The sequence below is a fragment of the Paecilomyces variotii genome, assembly GCF_004022145.1.
Source record: "Paecilomyces variotii strain CBS 101075 chromosome Unknown C8Q69scaffold_1, whole genome shotgun sequence".
NCBI lineage: Eukaryota > Fungi > Ascomycota > Eurotiomycetes > Eurotiales > Thermoascaceae > Paecilomyces > Paecilomyces variotii.
Genome location: NW_021167140.1, coordinates 3,306,283 through 3,323,762, shown reverse-complemented (window position 1 = coordinate 3,323,762; position 17,480 = coordinate 3,306,283). Strand labels below are relative to the sequence as shown.

Genomic DNA, 17,480 nt, shown 5'->3' with positions numbered 1-17,480 from the left:
CCGACAGGAAAGGGAGCAATAATCGGGTTTCGTCGAACAGACTTGAGAGGCTCATCTGTAAACCACTGGTCATAATGTGAATAGGTAGGAATATGTTGATTAGGCTACATATACGAATGTCCCTGGTTCTTAAAAGAGGACTGATGACACACCCTGACATCGGTAAGATCCCAGCGACTAATATCATAGAGATTGGGAGGAGTTAGCTTGAAAGTCCATAACTAATGGCCGTTATGTTAGTCATGGCACTAGTCAGTTATGGCAGTATTTACACCGATTCCGGTCTTCGATTTCTCGGCATCTCGACTCTCGTTCTGTTAGACATCGAATATTTGTAGCTTTAATATGCAGTGTCAGTTTCGAAAGGAAAATACGGGTTTAACATTGTGAACAGTTTCGCGTCGCCAGACGCTAAGTACGAGAACTCATCTATAATCATGGAGGGAAAGAGTAGGGGGGAAAAGGGACCGAGATTAATCAATCCCAGTTATTTTTTTGTTCCTCGACGTCCGCATTCTGCTTGCGGCAATTTATTGAGTCATCGCTGCTTGTGCTAGCTACCTTGTGGTTGGACTCGGGAATGAGGAGAAAACATCGCCTTTCTCCAATGGTTGCAGGGCTAGTTCTCGTCGAGAATTCACTCCGAATGCCCAAGGCAGGTCACGGTCCCTATTTGCAGAACCTAAGACGCCAATATCAAGAGATATAAGTTTCGATACTATTCTACTGCTGAATGTTAACTGAAATCTCATGAAATACAGAAAGTGCCCATAACCAAAGCTGCGATCAAGCAGCCAGTGAGACAGAGGTATGGTTTCTTGGGAACGGCGCTTAATTAATTCCCCTTCAGTGCGGAAGTTGAACCATGGAAGGCTCTCAAAAGTCTAGAAGCGAGACTAATCGTCGTTTGGTCATATATGAGTGTCAAGCTGCAGCCCGGATTGATGAACAATGGCTTGAATGAGACGGGGAAAGCTTTAGGAGGTGGTATCGCTACAATTGCTTGCCTGTTAGTCGAACCAATGAATTCCACTTAATTATCTAGCGAGTTTCTGTCTTGTATTTGCCAGAAAAGTCTGGTATGGCTGCGGATGAGACGTTATGAAGCTACGATGAATCTATACGTATAAAGCTGACCAAAGAGCTGTCGAGCCCCAGGTATACCATCCCAGTCTGATTGCCAGCAGCACAGTACCTGATGCTATCTTCGGAACTAGTTTTGTCTATTTCTAGCGACCATCCTAGTTTGAATTCAATTTGCTCACAAGATGATATCGTAAACGGTCCTACATAGCTCATCACAGCCAATCACCATCTTGATGCCAGTACTGCCACGACAGACAGAGACCGCCTCCCGCTTAGGGGAAAGCTGGGGCACGTGGTCGAAATGTCATGCGCGCACCCGTCCCGCGCGTCTACCATATTAAGATCCCGTGGACCAGATCCGGTTGGGTGAAGACGGAGCGATGAAGCGAAGAGAAACGGACGCAAATCCACAACCATCATTTTTAAGTTACTTAGCGGCACAGTAGCATGAATCTGGACTGATGGCTACCAAGCACGAGGTTGATTCGCGGTGAACGCGGCGGCAATGGATAATCCTATGGACGGAATGCGTCGATCGAAGAAAAGACCAGAGAGAGCCGAAAATCCGCCCGAAAGCGGATCGCACTGCTTATCATGCCCCAGTAAGCAACTGAGCATCGACTCAGCGGGGATCTCGTCGGTCGGGCATCGAAATCTGAGAGAGTTTTGCGGATACAGAGCGTTGGATGTTGGGTAACTTGGGTTGCATCTCAAGATGAGGCTTCACTGTCGATCCCATGATCCTTGGCAAGATGGAAAATGATAAATGGAGTTGGTGCAGAGATGGCCTGCCTGCATGTCATTTGGAGACAGCAATCCTATTCGATGCTATGTATTGGTTGGGAATAACAACCAACACTACTCCGTACACCATGATGTGATCGCCCTGGAGGCCAGGAGCGCGTGGGAAGCGTGCCAACACTGCTATCTACACTGGGCCTGTGCCACGGTGCCACCACACCAGCATTCTGTGGCTGTCCTAGTCCACAACTTTGGCGAACAATACTCTAGCTGCTATGGACAGACTGTTGTAGAAGCGTGGTGAAAGAACTTCCTTCAGTCCTGATACCAGATGGTCAGCTCATGATCCGAACATGCCGGTCGATGACCATCCCATTTGGAGCTACAATTATGCCGCTCACCTCCTATGATGACCAACTCATGTCCCCGTTACTCAATATCCGTGATTCCGTACCAGAAAGCGGTCCATTTTGTGCGGGGGTACCGAACTCTTTTGAGTTGGGTTATCACCCAGCGACCATGATGCTGGTGCCGCGCTAACAGCGACACTACCACCAAAGATGAACCTGGCGGCGCCCCGAGCCCTCCAAAGACTCCAATAAAAGCCCCCGTGGAAATTAGGAGCCAGAGTCTGGTCTGGCGTGCTCCGTCGGGACCGTGTCTTAGACGCATACCCGTGATCCACCAGTACCAGACATCGATCATGGGCAAGAAGCAATGGTTGGATTTTCTCTCCATACCGCTATATGCCAGTGCTACACGATAATATCAGTAGTCCCTGCGTCATAGTTTACAGCAAAGCACAGCGCGAAAACATAGGTCGTCTATGGTTTGGGAGAAATATCACATCGCAGGCCCAGCCTGTTATGTGAGACCATACATTCTTAATTCAGCTAGGAATCTCAGGTCTGCAGAAGCTAAGGGGAATCGTGACAGGCGCAGAAATAGACAGTAGTTGGATGGCTTGCGGAAGGTCACAAAGAGAGAGGGAATTCTATAAAGGAAAGAGGCTGGAAAGATCCAATACGTTTATGCCTTGAAAAGAGGACAACAGGGCATAGCGCCTGCCGTGAACGCCCACGTCCATGATTCTCCGACCTGTCCATTCGGTCTCCCCTGATCGTCGACGGGCACATATAGCATAACCAAGTCATCGCGGTTCATCTCGTTCGTTTCGTGGTTCCTCCTGCTGGTCCCACGGCGGGCCTCTTCTGTCCAGACGGGGAGAGCGGTTCCGCATTAGGGTCTGCCATACGAAGCAAAGCTTGGAGCTTGAGGATATAGGGCACCCGGGCTCGATTGCGTTCGGACTCAATTCTTCGCAAGACACCCATCAGGTTGGACTGGTATTGCTGGAGGACGTCAGGCGGTAGCTCCTCCAGTGCATCGAGTACGAAGAATCCATTTTCGTCGTCCGACTGTCCGATGAGCTGCTCGTAGAGGTTGCGGTCATCTTCGTCTTCTCCAGGAAGCGGCGTTCGACCCCATCGATTGCCCTCAAAAGCATCGACATTGCGACCAGAGATATCCTCAAGGAGTGTGACTAGGGCCTCTGCCGCCCCTGTGATGCCATTCGGTCTCCGAGCAGAAACGTTGGCCTCGATCTGATCAACGAGGAGGCGCAGCTCTTCTGCTACATCGACGACTTCCATGCTCGCCCGGTTGGGAGGAAGCTGTCCGGTCTGGCAGTACGTATCGAACTCAGCCAAGATTTTCCGGGATCGTTGCTGGGCTTTATCGAAGTAGATGGCCGCACATGCTCCAGCCGGCATGGCTTTCCGCAGGCTGGTATAAACGTTGTTGTCATGCACTGCCAACCGAAACATGGTGGCCACGAAATCTCCTTGTACAACGCATTGTTCAGGCTTGCGCGAAACATCTGTCCTCTCCACGAGCTCGGGGCGGAATTCCTCGGGCAAAGTGCTTTCGTCAAAAGCAGAGAAGATATCCCTGACCTTCTCCTGGCGGCTCATAACGGTGGACCGTCCCTCGAGCTCCTCCTCTTCCTCGTCATCGTCTGTGCTAGGCTCATCAGACGTGTCGTTGTCGTCGTCGCTGTCGGCAGGCGCTTGGGGATGCAGCCCACGATGCGCCTGGGTCGTTGGCATGGTCTCGCCAATGGAGAGCTTCCCAAACTGTCTCGTAGGAGGCGACATATGAATATATTTCTAATGAGACCCTCACTGGTACGAATGTGTGTGTAGGTGCTTTACCATTCCCCGACGGCCAGATGGGTATATATAGAGTTTCTCGCGAACCACGGATGGAGGTGGGAACCAGGTACCAAGACCCAACACGCGAAAACCTAGGTGCCGCAGCAGCGAAAAAAAAAAATCCCATCTGTTATAATTATAACTGTGCCGCGGAGAGACTCAACACAGCTGTTGCTTCTGCTTTGCCGCAGAACCAACGTGAGTTTGGCGTAGCTTCCTCATCCTGTGGGAACAGGGCCACAGGCTGTTGACCTGTCAATCGCTCACAGGACTGCCGCAGTCTCAGGCATGAGCAGCAGACGCGTGAACCATGGTACTGGGATTGTGTCTGAAGAGGAAGAGAGGTTCACTAAAAAGGAGGACCGCCGGATCACTGGGAAAAGGAGACGGAGTACCAGCCGAGCCGCATGATCTCCTCTCGAGACACGGCCAACGATGTAATATTTATCGATCCCTGCAGCCAATTACGGTTGCAAGATCCCCAGCACATTAGGAATCAATCTAGTCTCTCCTGACTAGATCTTGCATGGGAAGCATGCGGTGTTGATTCGGACAAGTCCTCAGGCCGATAAGCGTTGTCCTGCGGCGTGGGCCTTCGATGAACAAAGATCCGGCGACGACCGCTTTAACGAGTGGAGGGGCCAAAGATATCCAACTTTTGCTCGGGATTGTTATTGGAAGGAGGGGCAGACGCCGGAGCATTTCGCCAACACGCGCTTTGCCGTTGGTGGTGAGGATGTTGGTTCCGGAAACACAGCGCCAGATTCTCCCAGTTGGCGCTGCTATTCGCCCTGTTGGTACAGTACGTCCAAATAATCCATCTGCTGACGGGTCCTTTCGAATTCTAACTCTGAGTCAAGATCGATGCCGCCGTTCTAACTTCTTCCATGCCTAGGGGAGTCTAACCCTCAAATGCTGCGGTGATCATTGCTCACCGCCGCAAAACAGATTGGGTACCGGCACTGGGGGCCTCGATAGTCATAGTCAGAGAGCGAAGCAAAAGCAAGTAAGAATCGATTCCGCGAAACCAATCGACTAGCTCATATCGTAGTTCATGCTGGTGATCCGGAGTACTAGCGGTCGGGGTTGACGATGGTGTTCCCGAAAACCATGGTGGATGCGATGCGCCTTGGACCAAAGAGAAAGCCTCGACCTGCGCCGCGACGTTTGGCCCGATTCTCCGAGCGGCCACCGCGGCACTGCAACCCATAATATTTCAGCTTCTCAGCTCGTCAATTGCGGCAATCGATCCTCAGGGTCGCGGTCAACAGCACGGTGTGGTCATGGCTCATTGCTTCACGCCGCATAAGTATGGCCATGTATAGGGCATCTCCGGCGACCACCATCACACAAGTCACTTCGCCGCACAATGCACCTGTAGTACGCACTACATGACAGTTCCTGCCTCCATGCATATGTTGATGCCTGCGCTGAGAGAAGGGTCAGCGATAGGGAGCCTCACAGGAGTTTTCGAGAACAGCCGCAGATTGATCAGCCGCACCAGGATCATGATCCCAGGGATTTCCGTTGCTTGAACCATTCACAGCAGGGTACTTCGAACCCCAGACGGGCTGAAGAATCATCTGAGTATCCGGCATTTGGTATCAGGCCATGTGAGGCCTTTTTTTCTTTCTTTTTCTCTTGGTTCCCCTGCAGGTACGCGGTACATCAGCGGCGTTCAGCCCACTTTTTATCAGATTAGGCCTGATTGATATGACGTGCTCCTACATCCCCAGGATCGAAGAATTTGGGTCAGAAATAGTCACGTTGTGACCGGGATGCTGCTTATCGATGATCCCTGCCATCAAGTGGGCAGGTAGGGTAAAGTAGAATAAATCGCCACAGTGGGCGATCAAGTGGGAACTTGCTAGCCAACTAGTAGCTCTTGTGGGGATAACGATACTTCCTGGCTTCATGTTAGGATGTATATACATCGGCCTTTTTCTAACTACTGCTCTTGGGGAAACTAAGTTACTGTCCAGGCACTGTACTGTCTCTTAGAGATGCCACCTATGGATTGATCGACAAAGAAAGCATCAGCGGAAACCTATGTATGAGAAAATAACATCTACATCTCTTATTGTGGTACGTGAATGGGCTATCTCCTGTATACGAGTTAAGGAACGCCTTATTCGAAACCCACTGTTGCCTATCGTCCCATGCATATAATTGCGCTCCTATAACCCAACCTCCAGAAACTAAACCATCAACCTTCGCTTCGCTACATGTAGTATCTCTTCCCTCCAACCCCAGCAAAAGGCTGTCGCAGCGCCAGGGCCAAAGAAATATACAACCAACAACATAACACTCACAACACGGACCGTCCCAAACCGCAGGACCCCTTCGGCTTTCAGGTCCCCGAAGGTCAAACTGATCCAGAGGAGGCCACTCACAAAGGTGAAAAAGGCATCATACTTCATTGCAGGGACCATGCCATCCGTCACAGAAGTAACTGCCGCAGCTACTGCGGCCGGTGAGTGGAACATTCCCCGGATAAATACATCGCATGTTGGAATACCAGACAGGAAACGAACGTAAAAGTAAACAGCAGCGGAAATGCTTCCCGTTATCAGATACGCTCGCCGTACGTGCACCATGTCATTGTCTGAACTTGACCTTCCCGACTGTAGTCGTTTGATATCCGTTGTCCTTGCTGCGGCTGAATACCAGAGACTCAGTCCATGGTGTACGATCGACAGCCAAATAGGATATAGTTGCCAGTAACCGCAGAATATCTGGCGGACAGACAGCGAGACCATTGGCAATTTTTGTACCACTGTTGGAATATAGTAGCCGATCAGAACAGCAGGGAAGAGCGCCTTCGCTTCGTGAATATCAATCGGAGAGTCACTGATCGTCGAAGGTGAAGGTGGTGTAGTCTCCAAAGGACCCGAGACGTAGTGGATAAAATAGTACAAGGGCGCTATGATGCCTATCCCTTTTATCTGAGAGATCATCAGGAATAGAAACGGCCTATGTGATGTGAGAGAAATCTAGTTAGCCGTGGCACATCAAAAGCGATCCAGATTAATGAAGCAAGCCAATACAAAAAGAACCGAAATCAAATCAGCATGAAATCCGAAACCGAGTCACTTTACCAGGAAGAAAGTCTGAGAAAGAACGACCCCATCTTCTGACTTCTCTTTCGTCTTGCCCCCTCTATGATCCACATCATAACCATCGGACCCATGTCAAATAGAAACGACATCATCTGCAATCTATGCGCTTTTTCCAGTCCAACCATTGACGGCAATGACGCACAAACGTAGATACGCACTAATTTATCCAGCCATGGGATGCCGTAGAAGGAACTCCGTAGGTGCACGGTGACGTTATCGTCGAGCTCAAGTTCAAGAGACGAGCTCGCCTCGTTGAGGAAAGGGTATGTGCTCTGGAGAATGGTACCCATGGTGTAGTTGCATAGTAAAGCCAAAAGGATCAGGGGAATGGCCTTAAGAATGCGGTAGAGACGAGTGTTTCTGAATCCTGTCTGAGGGCTCTTGATGGTCGTGCTGTCCTTCCTGTCTGTGGCAGTCGTAGTGACGGGATCTGATAGAGAATTCATGATTCTGGATGGATGGAAAAGGAGGACTGATGGGTAAGGACGTCTTGAGTTGATAGAAGCGTGTCTTCGATCTCTCGGAAATCGACACCACTAGAAGTAAACCATCCCAACTTTGCAGTGAATGGTCAACTCATTCGTAGATGCTATGTGCTATCAACACGAGCTCTCCCAAATCACCGCCACGCTCCAAAAGTACTGTACTGTCCCGAACCAGATGAGTACTCCAACCCAACCAGAATGTCTGTTTGTCGTGCGAGGGGAGGAAAAGAATCCTTACCTTATATTTCCGGCTCTATGGTAGTTACTTGGCCCTTGGCATATGTAATCCAGAAAGAAGAAAAGAGAAGCGAAGTCCAGCAAATCTATTGAGTGTCAGTGAAGGCTGAACTACTTGGCGTGTTTCCGATCCGATGTCCCCTTTTCCCTTTGTTGTGGACGCAAGCGCTCTCCGTTTGTCCCACTCAGATCATGCGCTACACATCTGTAGTTCAATTGTTGAGAAAGATTCTGTTGTGATTCGGATTCTGGTGTCTATCCATTACTGTCTTAGCTATTGTTCGTTTGGCCTTGGTGCTTTTCCCGAAGAAAAAGTGTCAAGTAACTTTAGGGAATCATCTCAGAGACAACTAAACATCGTGTTCAATTGCATAAATGGGTCCCAGTTTGAACTAAGTTAAACCATTTATCAGATTAACTGGATTAGATCAGATAGATCGGAAGAATGAAATATCTTGCTGAATACGTGCCAGGGATGAGAAAACTTACCCGCCATATATGGAAAAGTATGAACAGATTTCCACAAATCTATTGTACCTAAGAGACGTCTAATCTGGGCGGTATTGAGATCAAGAGATATAACAGTAAATTGAGACTCAAAGTAACGAGAAGTCGAAATGGACCTTGGTGGAGATTTACTAATGTCGAGGTGGATGATCTCCACGTCAATACGCATTTACTACAATAGTGAAGGCTGCGTCGAGCTATTCTATAACTGAAATCGCTTGTGCCACGTACGAACTCTGCGTCACAACGAATATGCGTGTAGCTGTCAAGTACAGGGTCATTGAGACATGCTTCTGTTTGCAAATGATAGGGGTGCCTCCACTGCAAGCTGGATTGGTTTATTGACGGTACATTTGTTTCCGGTATGCTCAAAATGCAGAAGATTCAAGGATCAAGGCACCATACTGTCATGGCAGACTTTCTTTTATCTTCGGCGCCACGGAAAGAGGAGTTGTGACTTCTGAGTGAGACATGCTACTTTCCAACCCGCCGCTAATGATTATGATGCAATAACACAGAAGGGAAGCATAAACAGGGCGCAAAGGTGATAAAGGCTCTATTATTACACATCCTCGGATTTGGAATATCGCAAATGTACACCTGTACGGAGGGAGCAACATTGGGTTTAGTATTCATGACGAGAGGAGCAGCAGAAGCGGTGATTGGATTATATGCATTAGATACTTGAGATATATAAAGGAAATTCATCAAGTCGTTAAGAGGACAAAACATACGAATATAGCACAATGTACGACAGCGATATGAACAAGCGCGTCAAGGGTATCAAACGAGAACTAACTTAAAAGGGAAAACGATGAGGGCCAATAGGAAGCTCAGTGCTGCTGTCTCGCTGCATTTCTGCGCTTCGCGTCTTCTAGCGCCTTGCGGAGACGTTCTTGTTGCTCTGGATCGGCATCTGATCGTCGCCCCAATGGTGCGGCAGAAGCTGGCCGCGGGCCTGGCCTCAAGACGTCCGCGGGATCAATTTCGACAGTATTAGTATTCTCGATCTTCGGCCTACTCCAAGGACCTGTTCCGGGACCACCTTCTTTGCCAAGAGCTTCAAGAAGGCTGTCAATTTTGGCGGTCAGCTCGGTCGGTCCCTTTCGGACGGTCTCCAGCTTCGAGTCCAGCTCTTGTTGGATCTTTGCATCTTCTTTCTTCTTTTCTTCGTCAAGCCTGCGGAAGATATCACTACCAGCGTTGGAATAACGAGCTTCTGCGACGGAAACACTGTAGTCGGCCTCGTTTAGCAACGAGTCAGCAGCCCCGAAACTCCGGAGAATGGACTCTGAGTTGGCCTCAAGGAACTTGACAAGCGCATATGTCGACCTCAGTATGGTTTCAATGTCATCTTTGGGCAGGCCAGCATGACAGATGGTCTTTGGGTCAAGCTTCTTCATCTTGGTAGAGATATTGTCCAACAGTGACTGGTTCTCTCCCAGGCCACGCATGATACCAGTATCGAAAGAGTCCATGAGTATGTTTGCGCGTTCATCCCTCTCGTTAGCAGCCTCAAGAATATTCCTCCTCTCCATGCTGTCAAATTCCGCATCAAGCTTCCTCAACGCAGGCGAATCACCCATAAATATCAATGGCCGTCGCTCGGCCTTTTTCCGCCGTCGTTCACGGTCAAGAGCGATTTCCAGCCGTTTCTGATACCGGAGCTCCAACTTCAGATAAATGTCATTGACGAGCTTCATGATGTGAGAGACTTGGAACTTGTCACTTGACGACTCAGTGTTTCCACTGTCTCCAGCATCGAGCTCATCTATGGTCAACTTATAGTGAGCGCTAAGCTGGGATATCTCATTCTTCAGGCACTCATCAAGCGGATCAAAGACTTCCGCAATAAACTTTTCGAGTTCTTTCCGCTCTTCCTCTAACTGCTTTTTGGCCTCCGCATGCCGAAAATCATCCTCAAGAGTGTTGATGTCGGCATACCCGATCTCATTATCATTGAAAAGAGCATCGATATGTTGTTCAGATTCTTCTTGCCGGGCCATCCGCTCTTTGTCCAACTGTTTGCGTCTGTCTTCAGCCGACCGTTCCCATTTATCTACTGTTTCCTTGATATAGCGGAAATCGTCTGAGAATGATCTGATATCCTTTCTGGTCGCAGCAATCCAAGGACTCTCTTTGTTCTCCGGGAAAGGCTCGGGAATCAAGGAACATAATTCTTCAAGAACGACGTCGAATTTACCTTGCCTGATTCCATCTGGCAAGAGCGGCAAAGGAGGTGTGCTCTCAGTGCGTTTTTTCCGGTATGTGACACTCTTCTCTCTGATCAATCCAAGAAAGGTCTCATCGTGTTCATGAGCGGGGTGTTGTCCTATCGTTCCGGATCTTCCTCTGGAAGTCGGCGCAGGACTTTGAGACATCGTACGCCCACTGTCAACAGAAGCTTGCCGCAAAGCAGAGTAGGCCTGATAGGCAGGGCGATCAAACGTTAGATTGTCGGAACCTCTCTGAGGACCTTCCGTGTATCGGAATGGTGTATATATGCTCTGTGGAGGGTTGCTGATCAATGGAGTTTCTGTTCCGGATTTCCAGGGATTGTCAATCGACTCCAGAGGCACGGAGGTAGACCGCGAAATGCTGGGACCATCACGATGAGCATTGTTGATGCTATGAGAGGCTGATCGACGGAGGTTTTTCTTGTTGTCCTCTGCTTCAGATGCCGCGTGCAAGGATAAAATAGGGCGGCCACCTGGACTGTACGCGCCTTCCTCTGCTTCATCTGGCACATTTTCTGGAGGCGCAGTAGAGATCCTGGGAATGTGAGAAGGTTCATCATCACCCTCGGGTTGTGCCGATATAAGTCCAGAATCAGGCCGCAGAGAGGGATCAGCAGACTTGGAGCGCGAGATCTGGACACGCTGGGGAGAGTGAACGCTCTCAGTATCCTCTGCGCTGGAAGGAACAATGTTATACAAGATTTCACGCAGTTTGGTCTCCTTTGCAACAAATGTAGTGAAGATTCTGTATTTTTCTTCATCGGTTTCTGCGACCGCTTCCTTGCGCAACATTGTAACGTAGCGTGCAAGTGACGATTGAAACCATGGATCCAAGATTTCATATGGATCTGGCAGCTTCTTCTGGACGGCAGGTACGGTGGGGTTTGATTCGGTCGCATCGTCTCTAGGCGGCTCTGGGGTAGATACAGGACCTTCCTCCACAGTAGCATCACGTCCGGGTTCTTGCGTACTCTCCTGATTGTCAGTTACAGTCTGTGTTGTCTCTGGGAATTCGAGTTTTGTCCTGGACTGGCTGGCGCCATCTGCACCTGGGGAGTGGTCATAGGCGGACATATTGCTCGTCGGTGAGCCAATGTTGTCTATTCTCGGAGAATGAACTGGTGGAGGGGTATTGGAAGTACGCTGAGCCTGAGAAGTAGTGGAGGCAACTGGCGACGGCTTTTGGGGTATCGTTTGTTGTCCGTTGGCTTCATACTGAATAGGAGAGTCGTCAACCGCAGCAAAGTGCTCCCAGTCAGACGGAGCCCCGTCACCCAACGCTGACTGGCGCATTTCGGGATTCGAGACGTTGTTAGTCGGCTGTGATCCGGGACCAAACGTGGGCTGCTGAAAAGATATTGGGGATACCGCATTCAATCCGGCAGCAATCTCTGCTGGGAGCGGTGGTAATGGCCGGTCCGCCGAAGGAGACGGTGGCTTGGGGTCACCAGACACGGGACTCTGTGCACTAGGAACTGCCGTTGTTTGACTGTGGCCATAGCCCTGAGCTTGCGTCCAAGATGACGGATGTGCTGAAGGTGATTGTTTTGGAGGGTCATAGTGATGGGTTGGAGGTCGTTCGGAGTAGGGTGGGTGCTGTTGCTGCTGCCATGTCTGCGCCGCATGCTGCAGTTCAGTCATATATCCTTGAGGAATAGGCGGCGGAGGAGGTGGCAGAGGCGGAGTAGTGTTCCCCTGGACCGTTGATGTATTCTCTGGCTGCTGGTTGCTCGTTTGGGAAGCATTCCATGTAGGCGAGTTTGGCGCTGTAGAGCCCCCTGTCGACGGCTGGCCAGAGGTCTGAGATGGATTTTCAGAGCTCGATGGGCGCGGCTATAGTATCAGATCCAAATTTAGCTTGGCCTTCAAGCACATGATAAAGTCCATATTTACCTACCGGTAATGGTGGCGGCTGGTGCTGTTGTTGATTATAGCGCACACCCCACTTCGACGTATCCACCGCTGCCAACGCTGGAGAGAGACGCGCTGCTGCATTTGGCACTGGCATAGCACCAGACATAGGGCCATAGGTGCTCGGATTGTATGAGGCTGGCGCTGGCGGAGGGGGAGGCGGCGGCGGCGGAGGACCAGGGAGATTCCATGTCTGCGGAGTATGGGAGTTCTGGGCTGGTTTCTTTGAGGGAGGATTATGAGGTCCTGACGGACGGTTATTCGAGGAATTCCGCCCAAACATCGTTTCTGGGATTCTTTGGTGTCGCTGCCTGTGCGCCGCGGAGGCGATCAAAGAGAGAGAGAGAGAGAGAGATGATGATGATCAAAGGAATCGCATAGAAGAGGCGGATAGACTGGTCTGCTGACGTGCGCCGCCCACACCCCCGTCTAGTGTTTTCAAGGGTGAATATATGTGGTTCCTGATTTCTGTATCAAGACAGTGTCAATGAATGCTGGATCAGGTAAGACAAACATCACAGTAGGGAATCAGATACCTAGGTGGATCGAGTTACCTGGAACCAAACCGCCACCGGCATAACTGGATGGTTCCAATGGTTCAGCAACGGGAATGACAGCATTTGTGTAAAGATCTCTTGCAGCAGTGAGAAAGTCACAATCGTCCAAAAGGCCACACCAGTGTCGGAGCTGTTCGCAAACTCCCTAGTCCATGATGGCGCAGCGGGGATGTTAAGGCGGCGGGGCGATCGGCGGTCACTTTCCATCTCCGCTTCTCCTTTTCTTTGGAACATCAACCATCACCTGCTTGTACTCTATATTCAGCAGCTTGCTATCGTATATTGCTGAATTCGACTCTATCAGCTGCCTCCTCCCAATATTTACCACTATAATTGTGGGTTACATGGATATCCCATACGTGGCAAGCTATAAAGAAAGCTTTCAGATCATCACTACTATGGCTGTTACTCGGTGCTCACCGTATATAGCATCTTCAGCCACTGCAACGTCAGGGCAAAGAAGTAAACACCAGAGGCTATTTCTTTGAAGCTGATACTTTGACTGACAACAGGAACAGAACAGGGCACATGAGACATTTCTGCATGCAGTCCGTATAGATGACACTGACTCTTTATGACTTTCATTCACTGTCGTTGTGCCTCATGACACACGCGAAAGGGGTGGATTGCATATATAATCTGTGCCTTTGTTCTTTTATTCATTGTCTTTCATTGATATGGCGCCCCGGTTATTCATGTATCTATCTGAAGGATTTACTGAAGGGCTCTATTTCTGTATGTTTCACAAGCTATTCTCGCATTCCTTTTCTCTTCTTCTTCTTCTTCTTCTCCTCTCCTGCAGAAGGCTATAAACCATCTCGAAAGCAATATCGACTTCAACTTCAAAGTTCCTATAATCTTCAACTGCACGAAGGCTACTGAAAGACTAACCTTTTTCTTCTGACACCTTTTTCTTCCCCAGAAAGGCAGCTCTGAATACTGCCAAACGACAAGAGGCACCTGGACGATTGGGCTACTGGTCAATATACAGGCAACGCGATGAATAATCGTGATTATTTGAGGGAAATCTGGACGCAAAGGCCGCCAGAGGGCACCATCAAGCCTCCAGAGTATCCGCCCAGACCGGATCTATTTGACGAGGTTGAATGGGGTCCATATGTGACCCCTGAACAGGCCAAGTTGGCATATCGGCTCTGGTCCTTACCCGACGGGATCTTGGGCGAGGAAGTCCCGCGGTTGCCCCAGCGGTATCGACGTCCAAATGTTCAAGCCGAGCGAGACAGCCAGGATATGCACGCTCTGGTCCATAATGTCTATGAGCATCTGATGCATGACGCTCGGCTTCCGAAAACAGAAGAGCCCTGGGACGTGACAGCACAGATGAAGACGACCGACAACGGCACACTGGGAGGATGGAGTTACGAGGAGATTCTTGCGTCCCCGCACAATAGTGAAAACAGCAGCGAGGCCTCCGTCGATGAAACAATCCTCATTGAGGGCGAGGATGTACTGACGGCCAGATACTGGACCGTTGTCAGACTCCAAGCGGAGCTGAAAAGACGAGGTCTCGAGCACAGAGGCAAATCGGCTGAATTGCGGAGAAGATTGCACGATCATGAACTACAACGTCGACGCAAAGCGGAAAAGGAAGAAGCGAAGGGGGGTGTCAGCAGCATCCTGCCTCGAACCGATTTATCCCAGTGGGGTGCACCACGCCAGGATGATTATATGATCAAAATTACCAAAGGCGCCCATTTTTCGCCGCTTGATATGTACACGTGGGCAATCTCGTTGAGTCCCTATAATCCTGCGTACTGGGTGAGTCGTTCTTATCTATACTACCAGCAAAGCTTCTTTGATCTCGCCATCGGTGATGCATACCGAGCACAGCTCCTTTGTGAGGTTCTTGTCAACCCTCGGGACCGCAACCGCCAGCCAGGCTTGTACACTCGGATCTGGCACGCGATTGAACAGCACATTCTGCAAACGCCGCTGGAAGATGGGCAATTGCCGCCCCCGATCAGGAGAATGCGAGAATCCAACGGTGTGAACTCCTTCATTCCGACTGTCCGTAAGGCGTTGCACAATATCATGAGTCTCAGCTTAAAAGCGCTGCAGTGCTGGCACGACTACGACCATATGGAACAATATTTGCCTCAGAGGGTTGTAATGCCAGATCGCGATATGGACGCATTCAAAAGCCGGAAAGCGTACACTGAGAACTTCGTCAAGGCGCAAAAGGAGAAGAAGGGGAAGAACCCAAAGCTATTCTTCTTCGAGAAGCGCGCGGGCAGCGTTACGGCAAGAAACTACCCTTACAGCGTCAGAGATGTGGATCGGACCAGCAGGCAGTTCCTGGAAAGGTTGAATCGCGAGATTCTTGCCGACAGTCAGCTCCCGTGGAAGAGATTCGAGATCAGGGAACACCACAATCAGCAGGATGAACTTGGTGTATATGCGACAGAGTACATCGAGGAGGGGCGGATCATCTATGCCGAGGAGCCATCCGTCAGGGGCCATCTCAATATAACCCGACATGTGGACATTCATAACCGTCAGGCTACCAAACCAGACAGGTGTGACAACTGCCATCGGGAAATTGCAGGAAACCTGGAGGATCAGTATCAAAGCCGGACAGATCGCGACTCTATACTAAACGGGGAACATGCCCACGCTTGTGCTTGTGCCTTCACTGTAGATGAACCGACCTACTTCTGTCCAGGTCGCCAGGAGGACTCCCACGAGGAAGGTGGAGGGCAAGCTACTCGCGGAGCATCTGAGGGAAATGAGACATGTCTGGAGATTGCACGCAAGCTGTATCATTTTCGGACCTGTGGACGAAACTGGGCATGGCTGCACGACGCCATGCGGCAGAACTGGAACCGGCATCGCACAGGAAATGAAAAAAGGCCGACGCACATTACTCATACATTCGAGGATCACGGGACAGTCCTCAGCCTGGCACTGAGAGAGGTTTTTGATATGACCCTCTTGCGGCGACAGAGAAGCCGTAACCCATACCTTCTCGCACACGAGCTCGATGAACTCCTTCCACTGCAAGGCGAGCGCGACTGGGAATGCCAACAGTTCCCTTTCACTTTAACCGCCAATATCCAAGTGCCCTTTGATATTTTGCTACGACTGGGAGTAGACATCTTTCGCGATCTGACCTTTGACACATGGGTTATCCAGATTGTCCTCCGGAAACTCCTTCTCAGCGTTGTGCCATGGGACGAAGAACGCCGAGATCAAAACTACAAGGTGGATGATAATAAAGCGGAGAGGATCAAGAACGACAATAGGAAGAAACAACGTGATGCCGAGAGACGTGACGCTGAGAGACGCGATGCCGAGAGACGTGGTGTTGAGACTCGTGATGCTGAGCGACGTGATGCACAGACACACGATACTGATGAGAGCGATTATGACGCGACATTCCGCGCACTGTATCTCTTTCCGGGCTTCGCCATGTTCAACCACACGTGTACTCCACGGTACAACGCGGAGTGGGCGTTTGACAGTGAGATCCCAAACCGGATTGTCGTCTGGGCTGCTAAAGGAATCAGCCCTCAAGATGAGATCCGTATCCGCTATCGCCAGCATCCATTGAGCGAGGACAATGCCCGTCGGACACTCGGGGACCTCTGCGCCTGCACTCACTGTGAGCGCCGTAGAGATTATCGTCCCCCAGATGAGACTGACGAGTCACCCTCGAGCGAATACGGGCCGTCCGAGCCACATATGGATCCCCGTAACGATGGCGGCCGAGAAAGAGGTCGTACTAGCGGTAACAACACCTACAGAGGTGGTGATAGGGACCAAGGGCCAGCACGGGATGACGAGGAGGCTTCGACGGAGATAGAAGACCACGAAACGCAGCCGGAGAGCAACGTCTCTCATGAGGACAGTCTCGAAACAAGAAGTCGAGGCGGAAGCAGACAGGACAGTAGTGAACTGCCACAGGAGGAATCTACTACGGACGTACGTAGTCAGTCTGATCCCGTTTTGGAGAAGATGACCCGCGGGCAAGTCGAGGCTATCTCTCGGAAGCGCAAAAGGAGTGCAGATGGCAGTGAGGACATCGAGGTTTCGCAGGAGAGAGATACCCGGAAAGCTTTTGCAGGATACAAACGGCAGAAGCCAAGGGACGCGAGAGCCCCGCGAAAATCGGCCTATTTCCAATGTCGTTCATAGAGCGTGTCGGTAGCTTTCCCTTTCGGTTTACAAATCGAGGTTTGGCGCAATATCTGATCTCGTGGACAAGTCTGCTGGATGTAGATTATTCAATTGATATTCAAAGGTGGTCAGTGTGGTTAGTCTAGCAGTACTTAGTTGGTTTCCAGTTAAGAATTTCCAAACATACTTTCGCATTTTGATGTGATTCATCTTCAAACTGCTCAGCAGGTTAATTGGGTAATAGACCCGA

The 17,480-nt window shown here is 50.2% G+C and overlaps 4 protein-coding genes across 4 annotated transcripts; 1 reads left to right on the top strand and 3 right to left on the bottom strand.

Moving 5' to 3' along the window:
• Window positions 1-2,776: 2,776 nt before the first annotated feature.
• Window positions 2,777-4,311, bottom strand: C8Q69DRAFT_42357 (hypothetical protein). The gene has a single exon (XM_028628410.1). The coding sequence runs from the start codon at window positions 3,981-3,983 to the stop codon at window positions 2,988-2,990; it is 996 nt and encodes a 331-aa protein (XP_028489589.1). The 5' UTR covers window positions 3,984-4,311; the 3' UTR covers window positions 2,777-2,987.
• Window positions 4,312-5,844: 1,533 nt separating this feature from the next.
• C8Q69DRAFT_512657 (hypothetical protein) lies at window positions 5,845-7,605 on the bottom strand (the record flags this gene model as incomplete). The annotated part of the gene is made up of 2 exons (XM_028633297.1): window positions 5,845-6,985; window positions 7,318-7,605. The coding sequence occupies 2 exons, from the start codon at window positions 7,603-7,605 to the stop codon at window positions 6,239-6,241; spliced, it is 1,035 nt and encodes a 344-aa protein (XP_028489588.1). The 3' UTR covers window positions 5,845-6,238.
• A 1,616-nt stretch (window positions 7,606-9,221) lies between these two features.
• On the bottom strand, window positions 9,222-12,819 carry C8Q69DRAFT_396824 (hypothetical protein; the record flags this gene model as incomplete). The annotated part of the gene is made up of 2 exons (XM_028627757.1): window positions 9,222-12,458; window positions 12,523-12,819. The coding sequence occupies 2 exons, from the start codon at window positions 12,817-12,819 to the stop codon at window positions 9,222-9,224; spliced, it is 3,534 nt and encodes a 1,177-aa protein (XP_028489587.1).
• A 1,066-nt stretch (window positions 12,820-13,885) lies between these two features.
• C8Q69DRAFT_42228 (hypothetical protein) lies at window positions 13,886-17,380 on the top strand. The gene has a single exon (XM_028628399.1). It carries the CDS (start codon window positions 14,093-14,095, stop codon window positions 17,246-17,248), a length of 3,156 nt encoding a protein of 1,051 aa, XP_028489586.1. The 5' UTR covers window positions 13,886-14,092; the 3' UTR covers window positions 17,249-17,380.
• Window positions 17,381-17,480: the final 100 nt, after the last annotated feature.

Coding starts and splice junctions, on each gene's coding strand:
- C8Q69DRAFT_42357 (XM_028628410.1), bottom strand. CDS start 3,983: ATGTCGCCTCCTACGAGACAGTTTGGGAAGCTCTCCATTGGCGAGACC.
- C8Q69DRAFT_42228 (XM_028628399.1), top strand. CDS start 14,093: ATGAATAATCGTGATTATTTGAGGGAAATCTGGACGCAAAGGCCGCCA.